Consider the following 21774-nt stretch of genomic DNA (forward strand, 5'->3'; position numbering starts at 1 on the left):
ACTTTGTCGTAATTCCCTCTTTGTTTTCTTGATCTGCAACATCTCGTCACCTAGCGTTGCCTCATCAGCCCGTCTTTCAACCTCAGGAGCAGCCAGTTGCTTCTTATCTGGAGAATGAAAAACGACATTGAGAGGCAACATCATCATTACCAACCATCTCCTACATTATTGCAACGAATCGCTGGACTCTTTAGAATCGTTAGATCACCAAAGAGAATAATGGCCCTGCTGATCTACTCACTCATATTCTTGTTCATTATCAACTATGCCACGGGATCGTCGGTCCTACCATTATCATCATTGACATCGTCTTCATCGGCATCGTGGTCGAAAACCCACTTCACTGTATTAGACAGCCCAAAATCTGATGGTGAATTCCCAAGAGCTAACTCTGTAGCAGTGCTCATTGGTACTGCTCGAGATGGAAACACTTTTCCTGGTCCAGCACGACCCTTTGGATACGCCAAAGTCGGTCCCGATATGGACAGAGCGACAACAGAAGAACCGAATAACACACCAGGCGGTTATAGAAAGCACGGGTTAATAGAGGCCTTCACTTTAATGCATGCATCTGGGAGTGGTGACGTGGGCAGTGAGTATTCCGTCACTGGCCAACGTCAAACCGACATGTTATACTGACCTATGCTATCCATCAAACAGGCTGGGAAACCGTAAATATAATGCCAGTGACTGGATTAGATATGACAGTCAAGAACAAACCAATATCAATCCCAAAATACTCGAGAATTAATGAATCTCTTGCACTGGGTTATTATTCGACGATATTAAAGGAATCGATGACTAGAGTCGAGATTGCTTCGACTGAACGTACAGCTATTTTTCGATACACTTGGTCAGTAGATGATACAGTACACGTTGTTGCTGATCTGGGTGCAGGACCTAATCCAGTTGGTGGCCACGTCGAGATCGTGAATGGAACTACCCTGACCGGTTGTGGCAGATTTCGAGGCAAGTCTTTTTATAACGACATTGTCAACTGAATCTGACAAACCTTTTATAGATGGATGGTCCACCGGAGGTATCTTTTTAAATCGTTCCATCCTTGCTCTGATTGTCAGCACTAACGTGTGTTTCGGTATTTGCTTCCTTAGGCCTCGGCGCCACAAAAGGGTACTTCGATGTTTGTATCTGTGCTCAATTCGACGGACCAGAATCTGTAATTGCCAAAGCCATCGATACAGGTGTACCCACTGCTGTGAGGCAGCCTCATTCTGATAGTAAGCTTCAGGAATCGATTCATCGAATTCTTACCACGATCTCATTGCTCTGTCTCATAGCTCGATATCCAGTCGGCTACTTTGAAATGAAGGTAAAGGACATGCAGTCGACCGTGCTGCGTATCGGAATCTCCGTTAGAAACATAGAGACAGCTTGCGCAAACCTCGAAAAAGAAATTCCATTGTCAATATCCTTCGATTCGGTTGTGCAAGATTCGCATAAGGTTTGGTGAAAGGACATTATTTCCAAAACCTGAACTATCTAAAATGTTACTCTGTAAAAGGTCTGGGAAGAGGCACTATCGCCCATAACCTTGATTGGTGCCACAAAACAGCAAGAAGTGATGATATATAGCTCGCTATATCGCACCATGTTAGTACCTACAAATCGTACAGGCGATAATCCCAGATGGGAGAATGACGAGTTTTATTTCGATGAGTGCGTATATCTTCATTCCTAATTATTGAGAGGTAGTTGCACGTAGGACCTGATCACAACTGATTCCCATCTCTAGTTTCTTCTGTATTTGGGACACTTTTAGGACAACATTTCCACTAATGTTGCTTCTACGACCAGCTGTGCACTCTCAATTTTTGAGGGCTCTAGCCGATATTGGATATCATGACTCTTATATTCCTGATTGTCGTGTTGCTGATAACAATGGTCGAACTCAGGCTGGCAGTAATGGTGTCGTTGTATTTGCTGATGCTGCAGTTAAAGGTGTTGGTGCTGATGGTGTTGATTGGAGGGAAGCCTTCAAGAGTATGATCCGTGACGCTGAAGAGCCTCCACAAGAGTGGCTGTATGAAGGTAATATGTATTTCCTGTAAATCATTTGCTGTTAAATTCTTAAACCAACCTTACCCTACGAAAATTACTAACTGTCATCTTATTCTAGGTCGTGGTGACATCAAGCAGACTAATGCACTTGGTTACGTTCCTTCATATTTGGGACAAGCTGAGTCAGTCCTTATTTTTCTTGGTTTTATTTGTCTCAACCAAATCCTAACACGTTTTATCTTTTCGAAGTTGGTATCATCGCGCATGTGTTCGCACACTCGAATACTCGTATAATGATTTTAGTATTGCTCAAGTTGCTCGTCTCGTCAACGACACTCAATCCCACTACAAGTACTCATTTCGATCATTGAATTGGCGTAATTTGTGGGATGATAGTATTAAAAGTGTCGGTGACATTCAGGGGTTTATTGCTCCACGAGGGCCAGATGGTCAATGGATATCAGCGTTTCGTGATCCAACGCTGTGTTCCTTGGCCAACCCACACAAGGACTGCACAATGTGGAATGCAGGTTGGTGACTCTAAGAATTTTGTTTTTGAATGTATTTGCCATTGATGGATTCTGAACTCTCTCACTAGAATTTTATGAGGCATCTTCTTGGACATATAGTTTCTATGCTCCTCATGATATGCCCGCTCTGGTCAAACTCTCTGGCGGGCCAGAAGAGTTTGTGAGGCGTATCGACGTGTTTCTAGACTCACCTGGACTATTCGATATTGGTAACGAACCAGCCTTTTTGATTCCATATCTTTACAATTATGCGGGTCGACCAGATAAGACAGCTGAACGAGTCCGACATATTTTGGCACATAACTTCAGCATTGAACCTGATGGTCTGCCTGGAAATGATGACGCTGGGTGCGGTTTTGCCTTTTGGCGTCTGAAAGATATCATTTCGGTGTATAACTAATGGTTAATCAATCAGGTCTATGGGATCGTGGGTCATATTTGGAATGATTGGAATTTTCCCTGTCGCTGGACAAGATCTGTATCTGATAGGTTTGTTTTCAGATAGCATGAGACACAGGTTTTAATATTATTGCTGACGGGCCCGCATTTAATAGGCTCGCCAAGTATTCCGGAAGTCAATCTACGACCAGATAACCGACGCGATAGTGGTGTCGATATCATCGCTCACGGTGCTTCTCCAGAGAACATTTACATTCAAAAGGCGAAGTTGAATGGAAAAAATTTCAACAATAGCTGGATTCGGCATACAGAGCTCGTGTTGCCTGGTCAAATCAATAAGGTTGAATTTTGGATGGGAGCGAGTCCTTCTAAATGGGGGACTAGTGTTCCACCGTCACTTCATCCTCATGAGGAGTATATAGTTTATGGCCAACGTCAAGTGGTTGCGTTGCAGAATATCATAGCATAATTTTGAGCACTTTACTGTGTAAAATGGATAATATAATATTGGAATCAACCACTAATGTGTTTGTAAAAACCAGGTGAACCTATTAGCAAAAAACTCTCGAATAAACACTTCCAATTGTAGAGAAAGGCTTGCGTTGGTCTAATTTGTATTTACACACTACAAGAGGGGTATCAGGCTCTTTCTTTCACCTAAAATCGGCAACTTTCCCTACACGACGAAGGAAATGTTGAGACCACGATTGTCATTCTACAAACATCATAACCATCGTAGCTAAAAGGAACCTGCAGCTGCATGTAATTGATTACCTGAGAGCAATAGGCCTACAATCAGGCCAAAAAGTCCTACTACAGATCCGAAAATTTCGATAACAAGGACCTTCACAAACAGAGAACCATCTGCAGCATCAGCTAGAGCACAAGAGCTTCCAGCAATGCCGACTGATACACCACATGCTAAATTTGCAAATCCGACAGTCAATCCTGACCAGAATAATGAGTAACCTGCAACGAATGGCCTCAGTCAAGGACTATGTCTACTCAAATAGAAAACCAACGGATTACCGGCAAAGTAAGCAGACCGAGTCAATGAGACGCCCTCTTCATTATTGTAACTCATTTTGGCAGAAAAGACAATGGCCAAAATCAAGCCATAGATGGCGACAACTTCACAAAAGATGATACTAATGAGATTCTTTGTTTGTATTCTTGGTGTTTTGACAGCAGCACCAAGTATGGTTGATCCAGTAATGAAGATGCCCCTGAGGGTACGGACACGGTTAACACGATAATAGAATCAAAACACCAGAGTTCCATTGCACGAAAACAAGGTCAAGGAGGACATACCAAGCAGCACCAAAGACAGATAGGCCGACACATAATGAAGTTCCTAGTAGGGCCCACATGTATGGGTCTGTTTCAATCAAGAATCTGCCGACATTGAATAATTCTCCATTTCCTGTGAAAAGCAAATCCAATGCCACGACAGTAGCTATAAGGATTGCCACGTAGAAGACAATGGCATATGTAGAATAATAATATGATGCCATAATGTATTTCAGCGTATTATATTTCGTAGAGCTTCGATGCCCCTGTTCTTCAAAAGGTGTCGAACCTACAAAAGATAACAACCTGTTGAGGGCAGCAAAGTACGTGGGCAAGAGCAACGAATTGCTTTCCAAATATCAAGCCAAACGGAACAAAGTTTGCTCACCTTTCCCTTCACTTTTAGGTAGCAGACTGGTTGAAAGTTCAACTTTTGAAGAATCAGCGAGGAATCGAGGATCACAATTGAAAGACCTTAACAATGGAAGAAGATACTAGTATGGAGTCGACGGAGCCTCGAAAACGTGTCGGAGACTTGGCCAAAATGTTTGAACAGAGTGCCAATTCCAACATCACGCCCCAAACATCTACATCACGACCTCTCCACAAACAGACTTCTGCTGCCACGTTTCGCTCTAGTGTCATATCGCCCGAAGGATCCGCTATTAGAAAAATGGCGTCTTCTGTAGCAATGTCTACTAGCAACTCGTCTACACCACAGCATTCCTCAACACAGCAACCTTGGCAGAGTCAGCAGAGAAAACAACCACATCATAGTAAACCTAAAAGTAGAAATACCAGCAGTAACAACGATTCCAGTGGTAATGGCAAGAGATCAAGTGCCGGATCCGATAGCGAGACGGATTATGACGCTCAGGGAAAGAGACTATCAGTGTCTCGTCTTAGCAGGATATTCGAAGCTGAAGATGCAAACACGGCACCAAAGTACAATGGCAATACTGGTCAATTGGCGTTTGGTGTTGTTAAGACTGATAGCGGACGAGGACCAGGTAGTTTAAAGTACAAGTCATCGTCTGCATCTATTTCGACAGAAGATGGACAAGGTGCTAGTAGTGGAATTTCATTAAATCGCTCACTAAGGAATCCACCGCCAGTCAGGCCCGCAAAGCCTGCGAATCTCTCTGCTGATCCTATAATAATAGCACCACGACCAATATCACCAACTTCAGTAAGTACTTCTTCACCACCGAAACCGGGCTATTCTCGACCACCAATGCCCAGTAAGAAACGATCTGTAAATCCATTCGTAGCAGGCCCAACACCCCCGCCATCTATAACATCTCCAGTACACTCAGAATCCCCACCTACAGCATCGCATACAGAAGAAGAACCAGTCGCTGTAATGCCGGTACGGCCATTAGCAGAAAGGATTGCCGCGTTGAATGCTGGTGCAGGAGGTCTCACATTCGAACCACCAAAAACCGCTCCTTCGCTCTCACGTACACCATCGGTGACTCGACCAATAATATCACCCAACTCTCCTGTAATGAATGCAAACTTAATAGCTCCTCCATCACCAATGACTCGTGATAGTAGTATGAATAGAGAAGGAACACCACCACCTCTGACCGAGTTGCCTGAATCAGCATATGTTGGTCAGCGATCACCTATATCTGAAGATTTCTCACGGATGGCTGGTCGTAGTTCACCCTTTAGCCCTCCTACATCGTCAACGCCTGTACCAAGTGAAGATGGTGGTGAGATGACTGAGGAAGATCAAGCCAAGAAGCGTGAATCTAGAAGACGGAATGTGCTGAAGGAGCTAGTAGATACTGAGAGGTCGTTTTTGAATGACATGGAAGTTTTACGAGATGTATGTACATGATTGAGCAGTCCATTCAAGTTCTGTTTTATAACCCTGACCAACGGTTTCGATTTCTAGGTATTCTACTATCCGTCAATACAAACTGGTGTACTATCAGAATCCGATGTTAAGATTCTGTTTTCAAACCTTGAATCTGTCATTGATGTCTCTCGATGGTTTCTATCATATCTAGACGAAGCTTGTGTTCCTGACGATGATTACGCTGGAGATGCCTTCATGAATGCTGTGAGAATTCAGTCCTTCTTATCATATCCTCGTTTCAGCCAGAGTCTAAGTACTCTTCATCAAAATTAGGCTCCACAACTGGAGGAAGTCTTTACAGAGTTTTGCAAACATAATGAATCTTCAGTGACACGATTGCAAGAATTGGCTGGTCCGACTGGTGCAGATGAAGTCAAGGAGTTTCTAAAGTCGGCACAAGGAGAGCTGGCTGGTAGGACTCAAGCATGGGATCTGGGCTCGCTGCTGATTAAGCCGGTGCAGAGAGTGCTTAAATATCCGTTACTCATCAAAGTGAAGTTGAAAAATGCGATTACGATTATCCAACCTTTACAAACATCTACCCTCTCTCATAGCAATTGATAAAGGATACTACCTCAACGCATTCTGACTTCCAGCAACTTGGACGAGCTTATGTGGAAATGGAACGCATTGCAGAAAAGATCAATGAAGTCAAAAGAAGAAAGGACATTGTTGAGAAATACGTAGAAGGAAAGGGATCTACAAACATTGTGTACGTGTTCGTCGCGACTTTCTGGTGTGTACATTACATTAAAGTTGTGTCTCAATTTTGTTTTCTCTTTGCAGACGGGGTATCAACAAGAAGCTTGCTCGTGGTACCCAACGAGTCAAGGAAGGTGTAGGACTCTCTAAAGGCTCTGTAAGTTTATTACGGATTAAAAGTTGCGCGTTTTTCCCTTTTTTATTTTTGGCCCATACAATATGTAGGTCGACACGACATATGAAGCCTTGTCTGATCGATTCGAGTCGCTTCAACGAGATATGTTAGAGTTACGGCAGGCTTGTGGCGATTGGATCAAGTCTGTTAGAGAATACTCTGAACTGGAAGATACTTTTGCTACTGCTTGGGACGAAGTGTATAGTATTGACAGAGGATCACATGTGGTGTCAGAATATCGTAAAGCATCAGCTAGAATATCTGCCAGTTTATGGCGAGATGCGGTAAGGACGAAGGAATCATGCCCAATTTATTATTGTAGATGTCTGAATATTTTTGCCATTTAGGACACTCGAATGAAGGGCACCGTGTATTCCACTATGGACTCGTTGCAAGGTCAATTCAAAAACCCCACAGTTTTGATGAAGAAGCGAGATGCAAAGTTATTGGATTTCAATCGTGTCAAGGAGGCTCGGACTCGAGGTGATCCAGTAGATCGAGCCTTGGCGGAATCTGCAGACACATATACTAGTATGAATGCTCAACTGGTGGAAGAGTTGCCAAAATTCCTATCTCTAGTCGAATCCATGATAGATATAATAGTCGTACGCATAGTAACTGTTCAAGCTCAGACATATTATGACTTGCACACGATCATGAACATCCTACCACCAGGAGCTATAGTAGATGGGCTTCAAGTAGTGCCGCTCTATCAGCAGTCAGTGGCTGTTGGTGGAACAGTAGAGTCAGCCTTTAAAGGAATGGGTGCACTTTCTAAATGGAGGAGAAGCATATGGGGAGATCAAACCACCAGCAGCGAGGCTGAATATTTGGTGGATGGCATTGCTGTAGGCGCTGGATTTGCAGCTCCTGATAGAGCATTATCTCCTGATCTATCCGATGCCTCTTCGACCCATGCACCATTCGGTCGCCCTGCTCCTGGTAGCTGGAGCCCAATAACTCATAGTAGGACCGTCACTGGTGAATCGGAATCGTCAACAGCAACATCTCCGTACATTCCACCGAGACCGGTAGTAGCAATGCCTTCACCAAAACTCGGTATTCCCACCAGACCTAGCATCCCTAGCAGAAACAGCTCAGAAGGAACGTCGCCGACTCTACGCAGACATAATTCACAGAGCATGAAACCGTCTGCATCTGGCTCATCCCTCTTCAGGCCGTTTGAATTTGGGACCAAGAGAAAAGATGGCCTGTCCTCTTCTTCGTCTACATCAATCACCAGTAATAACTATAATAGCACCAATAATCACCAAAGTAATGTAGACAATGTCGAGCTGCCGTCAAGACCAGCACCACCACCAAGGCCTCAATCAAATCATGGTCCTGGACAAAGACGGTCTAGAGCATTGTCAGCAGATAGGGCGTCTCGAACTTCGGTACACGAGGCGCTCTCGCCCACTAGTAATTACTTGTTTGATGCTGATGTGGTGTATGCATTTGATCCTGAAGATGAATTAGAAGTCAGACTCGAACCAGGTGATGTTGTGAGAATAGAACGGTTGGGCGCCGCCTCTGATGGGTCTGAAGCGGATGGAAGCGAAGACTGGTGGTTTGGTGAGATTATAGAATCGTCGGATGATAGGACTGGAACTCGTGGTTGGGTACCTAGGTTGTATTTAGAGCCACGGCGTCGGCCCAGTATCAGCCATGTTTGGTAGGTTTTGCTTCATGCCGCTGCACTTGTGAAATCGAAGCTAGTAGTTAGTAAATGCATATCTCGTTGTAGCTTTTTTATTATAATACTATACAAACATTTGGATATACACAAAACACTTGGTGTTTTTCCTTCAAAAGGCAATTCGACAAGGCATCACTACTATATCACTATTCAAAAAACACTCTCCCTATATACAATAGCTTTTGTTGCAATCTACTTATCAGAATACGTATCTAAAGCTACTCTTTACTCCATCTGGCATTGCTACACTACGTTCTGATCGTTTTACAACCTTCAACCTTCTTCGAAGCTCTTCTGAGTTGAGTGCATCAGTACTTGGTGGGTAGTATGGATGTTTACGATGAGGTGATGGACTTGCTAGCATGGATGCTGTTCTAGGACTAGTATACGAGTTATGCCTGGAATGAGACGAGTTGCCAGTTGCTACAAATGATCTAGGTGGACTATATATGTTTGTAGGGTCAACGGGGGTCGTGCGGGATGGAGATGGTGGTGGTGCTGGCGGCGCAAAGGTATTATTGCCTGATGGTGGTGGTGCTGATGCTATAGATGCTAATGCTTGCGCCCAGACTAACTTGTTGTTGCGTTCTACGGTCTCGTCGAGGATGGCTGTATCTGTTGACGACGATGACGAGTCTGTGGATGTTGGTGATGATGTTGATGACTGTGCGTTTGAGGAGTCCATCATGGTAGGTGGTGTTGTCGTTCCGGGTCTGGATTGTGGCAATGTGATTGTTGGAATGCCAGTAGATCCATAGTGTTCGTCGCTACTATATCCTAGTATGGTTCGAGTAGACTCTGGCGGAGCGTCCGTCATTTCCATATCCTGAAGCGGGGCAATCAGGGATGAGGCACCCTCTTTAGCGGAGGCATCAGCTATACAGTCAAACGACAGTTTTTTGAATGGCCTCCTACTATGTGCAATTTCGTATGGCTGTGGAGGAGTATACATGACAGACTTGAGATTCATGAGCAATAGAGCTTCATTCAATCGATTTGGTGAGGTATCACGGGGGATATCGTTTGGCATTGGGTATGGCATTTGAAGAGATGACAGTGGAGAGGTCGTTTGGCATTGATTGTTGAGGTCATGGCCTACTTTTCGTTTGCCAGCAATACTATGAGAGTGTTCAGCTGAGAGCATTTTTCTTTTGCAAAACACTGATTTATTTTTTCGTTGACTGGGGATTGTTAATGTTGAGCGGGAGGATGTGTACGCAGCAGTTATCAGAGTACCGATGTATTCAATGTAAACTATATTGTATGTGCAGGTTAATATTGCGTTCAGGCAAGCAAGTTTGGATTGAAAGCGAAGCTTGTCTTGGAGATATCGTTTTTTGTTTGGAAACGTGTGGTTGCTGACAGAGAATATGGTGGTCCTTTGGACTTGCCTGACGATGATTGCCGGACTGGAATGCGGTAAGCTTGCAGACAATTGACGGCGTCTATAGGTGGCAGTTGATTGTAGTTGCTTGCTTTTGATTTGAGTGTTTGTCCAAGAGGATCTTCACGCAAACAAAAGGGAGTGTTTTGATGAGATACGTGGTTTTCACGGAATAGTTCCTGATGGGCTTTCCAGCAGCTGGTATCTGATATATGGTCCGATGGTATTTATTTGACTGTTCTTCTCTAAATCGGAATTTCTAGCCTCGTCAGCTTCCAACCTCCTTTTTACGCTCGGGCAACAAAGACCAACGATGATCGCCGACGGTCGCAACAACCTCGTAAGCTAAGCTTCCCTTATTTATTATTTAGAGATGTAGCGATGAAAGCTCATCTGCTGCCTACTCACTTTAATGTAAAGCAGAAGTGATCTAAAGTGCTCCAATGATGCGGTTGTTCAAAAACACAGACTGGGGAATGGAGAGGCTCAGATTCACAGCAAGAAAATAATATATTTTCACTACTTCGCTCTTCTCTCTTTAGCTTTCTCCTGGGCTGTCTCTTTAGGTTTGCCTGTTATTTCACAACGACAACGTCCGCAATATGCACGATGCCAAGTTATCAGGCTTTTCAGCGTTTAAACAGGAATTGTGACCAGATCTCCAGTCGATACTAACTCCTCAACAAGCTTGTTCGGCCATTGATTGCAGTCTTGTTTTGTTTGCATAGTGCTTGCTTGCTTGCTTTTGTCCTTCTCTTCACACACGGACGCTGTACAGCTGAAACCCATCACAAAAGTTCTCATCCAGAAGGCACCCAATCCACAGTGCATCAATCACTATAGACCAGTAAGTGCTCTCCTTTCCGGTATCGTCAAGTACACGCATTATAGTTTAACGGCAGCGCTTGGCTTTTCGTCGCTCTTGTTGACTTTGAAAACTGCTGCTGCATCCAACGGATTTCACCTTCAGAATTTAATCATTTGGCATTGATGTACTAGGATCTCTCTTGCTGCCTTCTTTCGGAACGAATCCGTCGCAAAAGTCTCTGCGGCAACCCAGCAAGAATGAGCTCATGGATGAATATGCAAAGACCGGCGCCGCCGAGACATGTCGCTGCACCTCCATCATACATGGCGAACGCCCCTGCACCTTTAGAGCATGACTTGGGTGAAACGAGTCTGCCAGGCACAACGGCACCAAATACAATGATAGGAACGGGATTTGGTGAACCAGCATATGCGTCAGTACCCGCTACGGAAACGGAACCTCAGCAGATGTCTGATGTACAGAGATGGACGGTCTCTCCTCAAGGGACGTTGGTCTCCCCAGATAACAACTACCAATACAACTGGGATAAACCTGCTGACGAAAAGGCGGAGCCATCCGCACCGTGGTACCGACGTAGAAAATGGATTACGTGCTTCATCATCACGGCCGTCTTGATCTTGCTATTGATCATCCTACTACCAATCGTGTTTTTGGTCATCATCCCGAAAGCAATTCGTACGTATGCCAAGATTTTGCCTAATGTTACGAAGTCTCACACCAGCGTTTGTAGAGGGAACACTTGATAGTGCTGTGTTGACATTCACTTCCGCAAGTATCACGCAGCCAACTGCAACTACCTTCCGTTTGGATTCCGTGCTGGGTATCACAAACGCTGGCACCACCGACGCTACATTGACATACAATGGACCCATAGTAGTTAGCTATAACGGATATCAAATCTTTAATCTTACCGTAAATCCCGTCAACATTCGTGGTGGAGGTGCAAACATTACAATTGGACAGACTGTTACCATTTACAACACTACGCAGCTCGCAGCATTCAATCGGGACTTGTTGAATATGAATGTAGTGAATCTTCAATTTACCGACTCGTTGTCGATAGCAGCGGCTGGTCAAAGCTTCAATAATCTAGCATTGGACAAGACTGTCCCAGTCAATGGTATGTTCTCTTCGAATGTATTATAGCACTAGTCTCATTCATTCATCTCTCGTTTAGGTTTGGGAGGACTTCAGAACGTGACCTTGAATAACTTTAATATCGGTGCACCCACAACAGTCAATGGCAGTATCCCAATAACTTCGTCGCTGACCCTTTCCAACCCATCAAACTTTAATGTCCAAGTCGGCGATATATTATTCGCACTGGCGCTTTCAGACAACACCACCATAGGAACCGTCACAACCAAGAACGTCAGTTTGCAACAAGGCAATAACTCCCTTAGTGCCGTAGGACAGATCAACGCCGGTGCAAACAATGTTACACCATTGGCAAACTTGCAATCGCTCTTCCAGGCCTTTGTAAATGGTCAAGGGTTGACGGGGGTAGCGACTGACGTAACTAGTGGAGCTCCTCAATGGCTCAAGAGTGCAATCGTTGGCTTGAAGCTCAACTTGATGGCTCCAGGGGGCAGTGATTCCTTGATCCAGTCAGTGGAATTTGGAGGTGGAGGTCTTGGATTGAGTTTCAACGCCGCAGCACCATATGCTCCACAACTCACAGTTGGTGGGATTGTAGCAGGGCTATCTCCTGATTTCAAGTTTAATGTCAATTTCACTGCTATCGAGCAGGTAAGGCATTTTATTCGTTTCTCGCTTATGTATCGGGCGTTTGGAATTGACTCGAACTCTTGGTAGAATCTGACTCTGGCATACCAAGGTGTCAACATGGCCGTCATTAACAGTACTAGAACACCTGCCAGTGGATCTGGTACTGGCGGCCAGCTCACAACCAGCATTGCAAGTGCACTTCAGGTCATCTCTGGTCAAGAGAAGACCTTCCAGAATTTCTTATCGGCCGTATTCAATGGCGCTGCCTCAGATATGGTACCCGTGAATATTAAAGGGCTTGCAAATGTTTATGCGTCTACTCCGGCTGGTATCGTATCTGTTCCTGGAGTGCCTATTACAACAACCTGGTGAGATATATGTATTGGTTTGGACTCTTGAAAGAGTTTTTCATCAGAGATCTATTGTTTTGGGTCTCGAAACTACAGGGATTGACTGTAAAATTCTATCTTCCATAGGAGTATGGGTGGCTTCGGATCTCTTAATGATGTCACTGTAACAACACCTCCAACAATCACCAGCGCAGATGCTGCAACTGGTGTCCTTTTGAATGTCCCAATCCTAGTACGTATTCTTCTTTTCCCATTTGCTGCCTCCTTGTTTTCTAACTTAATCCATTGTTAGCTCAACAATCCTTCAACGGTATCCTTCTCCGCCGGGGCAATCAGCTTGAACTTGGTATCCGGTGGTCAAGTCATTGGCTCTCTAACGATCCCAGGTTCAACTGTCATCAAGCCTGGAGCGAATAATATCGTAACGGTAGCCAATTATCACCCTTTGACGGATGCCGCAAAAGCAGCTGGTGTGAACTTCCTCGGGTCCTTCATATCGAATACTGCTTCATCTGTTACGGCACAAGGATTTGCTAACAGTACCAACGTTGCAAGTCTTGTGCCCGTTTTCTCTGGTGTATCTTTCAGGTATTGTTCGGAAACATTCGTCGGTTACCTTTGGCGATTGTGATACGAGCCCTCAAATGTACCTTGTCCATAGTTCGTCGCTACCTGCTCAGACCGGTGAATTATTGGCAAATTCACAAGTAAACGTAGTCTCGATATTCCCTCCTGCCTTGTCAATCACGTTGTACGCAAACAATTATTATCCTATCCCTGTAACAATCACTCATCTGGTCTCGGTTATTACCCAAGGAGTAGGTGATTGTAAACTAAATTTTGAATTGCCATTTTTGACGCTATTGTCTACTAGTCGACCACGTTGGCCACAATCGACTCGGCTATGACTTGGACCATTCCAGCAAATGCTAGAAACGCTGCAAGCCCGGCATTCCCATTAAACGCTACAGCTGATGGCGTTTTCGCTTTCATCACCTCGGGTGGCACTGTATCAGCTGTTGCTTCAAACAAGGTCACAATGACCTTGAATACATATCCAGCGGGAACAATCCCCTTCACGCAGTCAGTTAGCTCAAGTTTTACCTTGAGATAAAAACAAAAGTCGAAAAAAAGAAAATGTTTGGTTAAATCGGAAATAGTTGATACCGCTACTGCTCGTCGCTCGTCTGTATTTATTATTATATATTTCTGCCTATTTAATCTTGGAGTTCGACATGTTTCTGTGTTTGCTTATAGTTTTTTGGACATCGACATCATTTCTGAGCCTCCAGAAAACTTCACAAACTTTGCAACCACCCAACCAGCGAAAACACCAATGCGGTCGCTCTCATCAGTATTAGGAACCACCACATCTTCTATGATTCCCATTCGATCTGCGTCCTCCAAACCCCATCGTCTCTTGTTGTAGTGGCCAATTTTTGCAGGTGATTGTTGTAACAAGCCCATCTTTAGAGCTGTAAATTAAGGCTAACAAAAGTACAAATCTAGTACTTTACTCCATTCAAATCGACTGCATCTGTCAAAAAACCGATCAGACCGGCCTAACCACCAGTCGTGCTGTCTCCCAACCCAATGTCGAGTTATCGAGCCTCATATCAGAGAACACCGCTATTACAAGATATTCCCGCACGCCGAAGCAGTCTTTTATCTAGCATATCGTCCTCTTCGCCAAGAGTACTCGCCATTGTGCTTGGATCTAATCCTTCACAACACCAACAACCCCAAGTTATTTACGAGCAAATACAGCATCCTGTTAGTGATGATGAACTCAAGTATAAGATATACCCTGATTATATAGAGACAGTTGACGTTATTCATCGTCGACCGTGGTATAAAAGGCCAAGATGTTGGATATTATGTTGTTTGCTGCTACTGGTTATACTTGCTATCATTCTGCCAGTCCTCTTCCTGGTGATCATCCCTTCAATCTTCCGTAAGTGCTTGAAAGACTATTTGGTGTGTTTCAACGGCCTCGCTGCGACTCCTAAAAAATTATGTATGCTTTGTGACGAAACTCACCACTGACTTGCCCGCTAGAAAACATTGTCAATGGAGCCTCTATACGATTCGACGGAGCTGGTATAGCAAACGCAACTACGAAGTCATTCGTACTCGCCGCCAATTTGACGGTGCTAAATACCGGACCATTTGACGCTCTTATATCGTTTGGAAGCAATCCAGTACAGATCTCGTTTAGCGGTCAGAGAATCTTTGATGTTATTCTCCCAGACATATCAGCTAAAGGGGGAAGTGGACAAGCGTCCATCAAGCAGTTAGTGCTCATCGTAAACGGTACTGCTTTTGCGGCGTTCGCAAAGAGGTTGGTCGCCTCGGAAACAGTTCAGCTAGATATTTATGGTAGAGCTGATGTGTCTGCTCTGTTTCTCACGTCTCGGGGTGTGGAGGTTAAGAAGACTGCAGTGCTCGATGGTAATTACGACCAACTACATGTAAAGCTACTTGAAATCTTTTTTTGCTGACGTCGCATATCCACCATAGGCATGAACGGACTCCTTGGAGCCAAACTTATTGACTTTGGACTCCCACCAACCGCAAATATCAGCGGAAGCTCAGTATCCTCCTCTGTGTATATTGACAACCAGTCTTCATTTTGGGTTGAAATCGGCGTCATATATTACGAACTGTCCTTGGGCAACGCTACATTTGCAAACGGAATCGCAAACGACATTACCATAACACAAGGAATCAACATCATAAACTCTACTGGTGTCATTGACTCGTCAGATGGCGTACCTGCTGTAGAAAAGTTACAGGGACTAGTGAACTCATATGTTTCCGGGGACACTATTACGCTCAGTATCAAAGACGTGGGAGATTACAATACACCTAGCTGGCTTCGGAGTTCTGTAGTGGGGATAGCCTTCCCTTTCATACTGCCGCCCACGTCAACAGCAGATGTTGTCCGTGACGTCTCATTCGGTAAACAGGCTTCGTTTCAACTTGCAGCAGCAACACCGTACGCGGCCAAGGTCACGATTCAGCAAATCTCGTCAGCCATGATTTTTCCGCTGGATGTTAGTTTTCCATTCAATACCCTGCAGCTTGTATGTGTATACCTTCCGTTGACAATTATCGTATGGCTTACAATCTATCTTTTGCAACAGGGCGCAAATGTATCATATTCCGGTTCTCCTGTGGGGGTGCTGTCTACTGGAGTCTTGCCTGCTACTGGAAGTGTCCAGAGTCATTTAATTCAATCCAGTATTCTTGGAGTTTTAGCGGTGGACTCTGCAGGACAGACGGTCTTCCAATCATTCCTGACAGATCTTGTCTCTGCACCATCATCATCTACAGTGTCGATATCCATTCAGGGAACAGCTGGTGTAGGCATGGTGTCGTCTGTTGGGAACTTGGGGCTATCAGGTCTAGCGTTCAAAACGTCGTGGAGTCTCAACGGATTTGGAGGATTTGAGGGTTCTGGTATTGCAGGACAAGCAACAATCACTGGAATTAGTACAATTGGATTTCGAATCACCGTTCCATTCAATGTAAGCACATCAAGGAGCATTCACGACTATTTGCTAGAGATTACTTCCTGACATTCGTTTCCTAGGTGGTAAATCCTGCCACGACAACATTGAGCGTTGGTGATTTGACGTTTGATGTATACGATATAAACGCCATCCTTATTGGAACTGCTACGATTTCAGGAGCTTCCCTGACTCCAGGGAATAATTATGTAACTGCATCTGTTATTCTTCTGCCGCCACCTGTTTCCGTGTCTCTGATACAGAATTTTATAACCAATATACCGACCGCTTTGATGGCGAAAGGACGCCATGGAAGCACTGCCATTGCAAGTCTAGACGCCGCTATTTCAACTCTTTCATTCCCGTAAGCCGTCTGACGCTCTGGAGTTTTGCAAGGCCTCGCTGACACCTCTTTTCTTAGTACCGTGCTGCAAGCACCCGGACTCTCTCCCATTCTAACTAGCGCCAAGCTAGGAGTGGTGCAACTGCTCCCAACAATTATATCCGTCTCCGTCATTGTCGACAATCCATTTAGTTTTGATCTGAATGTTATCAACCTCGAATCAAATATCACATCTAAAGTATGTTAATTTGAGTATTTATCCATAGTCACCCAAAATCCTAAGAAAATGTGATTTTTGTTTTCAGGACCATAATCTGGGGTACTTATCCAGCTCTCAACACTGGACAATACCGGGAGGTTCAAAGGGGTTTCAATCACCAGCCTTCATCTTGAATCAAGACCTTTTGCAAAGCGCAACTGCCGCAATCAGTAAGACTGTCCTTGTTTCCAGTTCTACACAATCAGGCACTGATTTTCTCCAACATTTACATTATCCTCCAGTCACTCTCGTGAGTGGTTTCCACCTGAACGCAACCACAGTTTCTCACATCACCGTTGTCATTGGAACCTTTGATCCATTTGTGTTGGCTATCTCAGAGACCATCATCGCCAGCCTCGAATTATAATTCTGCCAGCCTCATCGTATATATATCTCACACATGTTGATAATTGCAGCAAATATGTAACGTTTCAAATAGACCTCATTTGATTTCTCATTCATCGTAATGCAGACCCTTCATTTATACTACAGTATATTCAGTGGTGGTTTAATTTAGCTTGACTATAGTTACAATGACATTTTGTTAATGCTATATTACAATGGGCCTTGAGTCCGTATTACACTATTGTTGTTATGCTAATGTGGCTAGGGACTGGCATTTGGAGTCCGTTCTACAGTTGGAGAGTTGGTCGAATGAAGCGTGGGTAATGATGTCGGATTCACCGGACTGAATGATTGTGATGATATCAATGACGATATTGCCGAGACTACTACTGCTGTAGGGACGACACCTGATATAACAGGACTCGTTGGCGGTGGAATAGCTGAAGCAGCAGCCGGTATAACCTCAGTAGAAGTCCAAATGACGGACGAAGTCGTAGAATCACCTTGATTCGCTTCAAAACTGTTGTCAACAGATGATAAGACACGTCCTATTACAAGTTGAGACTCAGAACCGGCACCCAGCGTATCGAATTCTTTCCTATTATAATTGATGTTAGCAGCTGAGGGCTTGAGCGGAATATGGCTGTTTTGCATATTAGCCAGTATCGGATGGAATCTAGATGGTGTTTGTGACGGTTGTCGAACCAAACGAGTGGGAGAAGGAATTCTAAACGTCTTCGTCCTTCTTGGCCTTATAACGGATTCTGTGTGCTTTCTTATGGCTGGCCTCCTTAGAGTTGGCGGACTTATATGATCGCCCAGAGAGCCTGTCACGCGAGGTAATGGTTCGATGCCATCTGGAACTACAACAGTTCCGTCAGGGAGAACTATTGGATTAACTCCTTCCGGCAGTTCGGTTGGTTCTGATAGGACAGTAGATGGTACTGGAGACGGAAGTGCCGGTGGTGATGCAGCTGGTTTAAATGTATAGTTTTGTATCCATAGTTCAAGTATTCTGGGATCATATGTGTCTGTCTGATGCGACATGCACTCTGATGCACGTTGCTTAGTCCATGCCGTCAGTGGCCGATACTAGCGAATTACGCAAGTCAGTATTTGGACAGCGTTTCACAGATGCAAGTAACTTACATGGTGAAACCAAATTTCGCTGGGATCCACAAGGAGAACGTCGGCCGTTCCTATTTCAACGAAATGCGTTCTAAACTGCTTTACTAGATGCGGCCTGACTATAGTCTTTTCCCGATAATGCGGACCAAGTGCGTTATTATTCCTCCACAATAGCTTCTCAATATAGTCGGTACTTCCAAAAGTTACATTGGTCTCATAACATGCATGTGCAAACCATACCGACTGCACAGACACTGCTACATATTTTTCGTCAACTGTATCAAAGAAAGATTCAGCCGACTTTTGTGACGATATGCGAGGCACTAGGAACTCGTCATGGTCGATCAGCATCATCCAGTTGATGTGGTGGCTTGAGAGGTACAAGACATGATTCTGAGCGGTAACCTGCCCACTATTGATATTACTATCCCCAAAATACATGAATGGCCAATCTGCAAAGATCAAATAGAGAGGTCGTTCGGGGTCTTTAATAAGGGCTAGAAGGGAGTCTAGTAGTCTTTGAACGGTGGTGGTGTTTAAATACGGTGAGACGCCATATGGTGATAAGGGCTTTACAAGAGATGTATTGAATGATTGCAGCGGGGATGGCGTAGTGTCTTCTATACAGTCTAGACTATGGAAGGTGGTTTGTGGAGAGGCTGAGAGAGGGATCAATGCCTGATCCGTGGAAGTCCTAGTTGATGTCGTCAAACTCATTCTAGTTGTTACGCACTGTCTATGAGTTTTTGTGGGAGTCGGGGTTTGAGGATAGGGATGCTGAATTGAGTTATCATAGAGATAAAAGGTGTTGAAGCCCAAGTGATGATGGTACGCAATATTTAAAGCCATCGTGTCTGAATCGTTTGCAAAGACCAGTTGTGCACCGAGTTTGGCATCCGGTACTTTGTTTGGTTGCCGGCTAACCCAAGTGGTCACTCCCGCACCTGGAGCGTCGAGCCTAACTCTCTGCACTAGCGGATCTATATCAATCTTGAGCTGGACTACAAAGACGTGAGCAGTGTCGGCGAGCCACACAGCATCAGCGACCTCTCCATCAATATAAAACCGTGAACTTTTTAGCAAGACTTTCTCGGCATGGCCAGGCCCTATCTAGAAGAGATTGTTGATGGTGAATACTTGAAAATGCTAATCGAGCGAAGTGCGTTGCTTGCTTCTCGTGTGTGAGTTCATTGTCTCGCATTTCAATGAATACAAGACGATGAGGGATTGTGATGCATAAACGGTAGCTACACCGAAGCCAAAACTTACGATAAAGATCCTGCTGTCGTCCTGGCGAAAGAGAATGTCATACCACAACATCTTGGCGTCCTTCATGTGAGACGTGGGAACGTAGTTGTACATTGTGAGATTCAGGGATCTCGGTACTGGATTGGATTCCAATGGTATATTTCGCTGTACTCGCTGCCGCTGGGGAGATGGATGTGCAGTGCCTGTAGTGAGTGAATGGTACAACATGACTGTCATGAGCGCCCATGAGACAAAGAAGACCAGCTGAAGTAAGGGAAGAAGAGTCCATTTTCGACGAGCAGTCATGAAAGATCCCCAAATCTAACGCACAATTAGAGTGTAGCATAAGCAAGTGTTTTCAGTCAACAAAACACAAGTGATTGGAACGATGCGTGTTGCTGTATTATACCTGTAGAACGAGGAAGTCTACGGGCATACGGGATGAGTTAATATATGCGCTATGGTACGTGCTACCTCATATAGGCGCATTCTCTTACCTTCTCAGTCATTAAACACCAGTCAATATGAAGTTGTGTATTCCACGTAGAGCAGTGCTGGAGCAAAATGGACAGAGGGAACCAACCTTCGCGGCACTTTTTCCCATCATTCAGCTGTAGCTACACCTGCGCAGAATTGCTGTTGCTACACATCGTCACGCTCATCAGCAACTGGTTGATGTTTTCTGAGCCTCCAATAGCAATAAAGACATACACTTCAACCTTACACCCAGCGGTCAGAATAAAATGGTCGATATTGACGAAACACGCTTCCAACGTCGAGATGCGCCCCATCCTCCAGGACCCTCGTACTTTTGACTTCAGCGTACACCTCTGAAAACGTCAACAGCAGTTTGTTTTGGCTATCCGATCCCGTACACGATGGTTATAGATTCAAGTCTCTTTCTCACAAAGCCGGGAGTCAAGCCTGTGCTCGCGATTGATTGTGACGACGTTCTGCTCAAAACCGTCGAGGTACATCCTGTTGTCACAATGAGATGATGGATTTCCTTTTTCGTCGAGAGCTAACCGTATGTATCGACCAGGGACTTTGCCAGTTTCACAATGAGCATTATGCAACTAGTCTCGTGCCAGCGGATTTTTCTTCCTACAACTATTGGGAGGTAACATCTCGCGAATCTTGAAAGAAAAAGAAATGCCTTTTACAACCACATCAAGGAGTGTTCAAATACTCTTCGGCCTTATTCAAAATTATGAAAAGGACTCAAAAATATTCATCGCCATTATTCGATATCCTGTGATAGGTCTGGGGAGGCAACCGTGAAGGCGCCACGGCCAAAGTTCGCCAATGGTACCAACTCGCCTCTTTTGCAAATCTCGATCCAGTGCCTGGCGCACTAGAAGCTTTACAGAGGCTGAAAGAGTTCTATGATCTGGTGGTGGTTACCTCGAGACAAGATTTCATAAGAGCTGCAACAATAGCAAACATACAAAAGCATTATCCGGGCATATTTGATGATGAGGTCAGTCACATTCATTCAATCCATCTGGAAAGTTGGCTTACAAATGGAAAACTATTAGCACATTCACTTTGCCAATCATTGGATACACCCGACAGACCATGTGCACTATCAAGGCTTGGTTTCAAAATCCAAAGCAGAGTTGTGTGATGAGGCATCTGCTGTTTTATTAGTTGACGACAATCTCGACTATGCAAAAGATGTATCTAACCACGGTCTCTACGCAATTTTGTTTGACTTGGAAGGTTTGTATTGAAAATGCCGTGACTTTGCTTGTGTTTGGGAAGTCTTTGTTGACGAATATCAATATCACGCAGGATCGTATAACTGGAATAAGTGTCCAGACTCGGAACTGCCACCAAAAACCGTGAGGAAGACAAGCTGGGCAGACATTGTTGATATTCTAATTCCTATTTCTTCCAGCAATCCTATATAGAACTAATACAACACTTCATAAAATCTTTCTTTTTTTCTGCCCTACATATCCTCA

At 44.5% G+C, this 21774-nt stretch overlaps 7 protein-coding genes across 7 annotated transcripts; 5 read left to right on the plus strand and 2 right to left on the minus strand.

Moving 5' to 3' along the window:
• Positions 1 to 219: 219 nt before the first annotated feature.
• Positions 220 to 3417, plus strand: SmJEL517_g02689 (uncharacterized protein; the record flags this gene model as incomplete). The annotated part of the gene is made up of 12 exons (XM_031168617.1): positions 220 to 592; positions 661 to 951; positions 1022 to 1039; positions 1113 to 1238; positions 1299 to 1330; positions 1523 to 1677; positions 1781 to 2049; positions 2138 to 2201; positions 2269 to 2549; positions 2618 to 2897; positions 2965 to 3038; positions 3104 to 3417. The coding sequence occupies 12 exons, from the start codon at positions 220 to 222 to the stop codon at positions 3415 to 3417; spliced, it is 2277 nt and encodes a 758-aa protein (XP_031025330.1).
• Positions 3418 to 3601: 184 nt separating this feature from the next.
• SmJEL517_g02690 (uncharacterized protein) lies at positions 3602 to 4462 on the minus strand (the record flags this gene model as incomplete). The annotated part of the gene is made up of 4 exons (XM_031168618.1): positions 3602 to 3624; positions 3723 to 3896; positions 3978 to 4174; positions 4260 to 4462. 4 exons carry the CDS (start codon positions 4460 to 4462, stop codon positions 3602 to 3604), a joined length of 597 nt encoding a protein of 198 aa, XP_031025394.1.
• Positions 4463 to 4719: 257 nt separating this feature from the next.
• SmJEL517_g02691 (uncharacterized protein) lies at positions 4720 to 8661 on the plus strand (the record flags this gene model as incomplete). The annotated part of the gene is made up of 7 exons (XM_031168619.1): positions 4720 to 6072; positions 6142 to 6309; positions 6379 to 6597; positions 6660 to 6817; positions 6892 to 6964; positions 7033 to 7266; positions 7330 to 8661. 7 exons carry the CDS (start codon positions 4720 to 4722, stop codon positions 8659 to 8661), a joined length of 3537 nt encoding a protein of 1178 aa, XP_031025395.1.
• A 2469-nt stretch (positions 8662 to 11130) lies between these two features.
• Positions 11131 to 14086, plus strand: SmJEL517_g02692 (uncharacterized protein; the record flags this gene model as incomplete). Its single annotated transcript, XM_031168620.1, has 8 exons — positions 11131 to 11569; positions 11625 to 12014; positions 12072 to 12643; positions 12710 to 12990; positions 13099 to 13204; positions 13265 to 13560; positions 13634 to 13790; positions 13847 to 14086. 8 exons carry the CDS (start codon positions 11131 to 11133, stop codon positions 14084 to 14086), a joined length of 2481 nt encoding a protein of 826 aa, XP_031025396.1.
• Positions 14087 to 14565: 479 nt separating this feature from the next.
• On the plus strand, positions 14566 to 17453 carry SmJEL517_g02693 (uncharacterized protein; the record flags this gene model as incomplete). Its single annotated transcript, XM_031168621.1, has 8 exons — positions 14566 to 14926; positions 15031 to 15423; positions 15493 to 16058; positions 16119 to 16502; positions 16568 to 16848; positions 16906 to 17065; positions 17133 to 17256; positions 17329 to 17453. 8 exons carry the CDS (start codon positions 14566 to 14568, stop codon positions 17451 to 17453), a joined length of 2394 nt encoding a protein of 797 aa, XP_031025397.1.
• A 239-nt stretch (positions 17454 to 17692) lies between these two features.
• Positions 17693 to 20243, minus strand: SmJEL517_g02694 (uncharacterized protein; the record flags this gene model as incomplete). The annotated part of the gene is made up of 4 exons (XM_031168622.1): positions 17693 to 18523; positions 18581 to 19669; positions 19829 to 20128; positions 20217 to 20243. The coding sequence occupies 4 exons, from the start codon at positions 20241 to 20243 to the stop codon at positions 17693 to 17695; spliced, it is 2247 nt and encodes a 748-aa protein (XP_031025390.1).
• A 442-nt stretch (positions 20244 to 20685) lies between these two features.
• On the plus strand, positions 20686 to 21720 carry SmJEL517_g02695 (uncharacterized protein; the record flags this gene model as incomplete). Its single annotated transcript, XM_031168623.1, has 5 exons — positions 20686 to 20778; positions 20850 to 20927; positions 21069 to 21287; positions 21346 to 21529; positions 21602 to 21720. 5 exons carry the CDS (start codon positions 20686 to 20688, stop codon positions 21718 to 21720), a joined length of 693 nt encoding a protein of 230 aa, XP_031025391.1.
• Between the last annotated feature and the right edge of the window lie 54 nt (positions 21721 to 21774).

This window comes from Synchytrium microbalum, assembly GCF_006535985.1.
Source record: "Synchytrium microbalum strain JEL517 chromosome Unknown SmJEL517_scf0012, whole genome shotgun sequence".
NCBI classification, from domain to species: Eukaryota; Fungi; Chytridiomycota; class Chytridiomycetes; order Synchytriales; family Synchytriaceae; genus Synchytrium; species Synchytrium microbalum.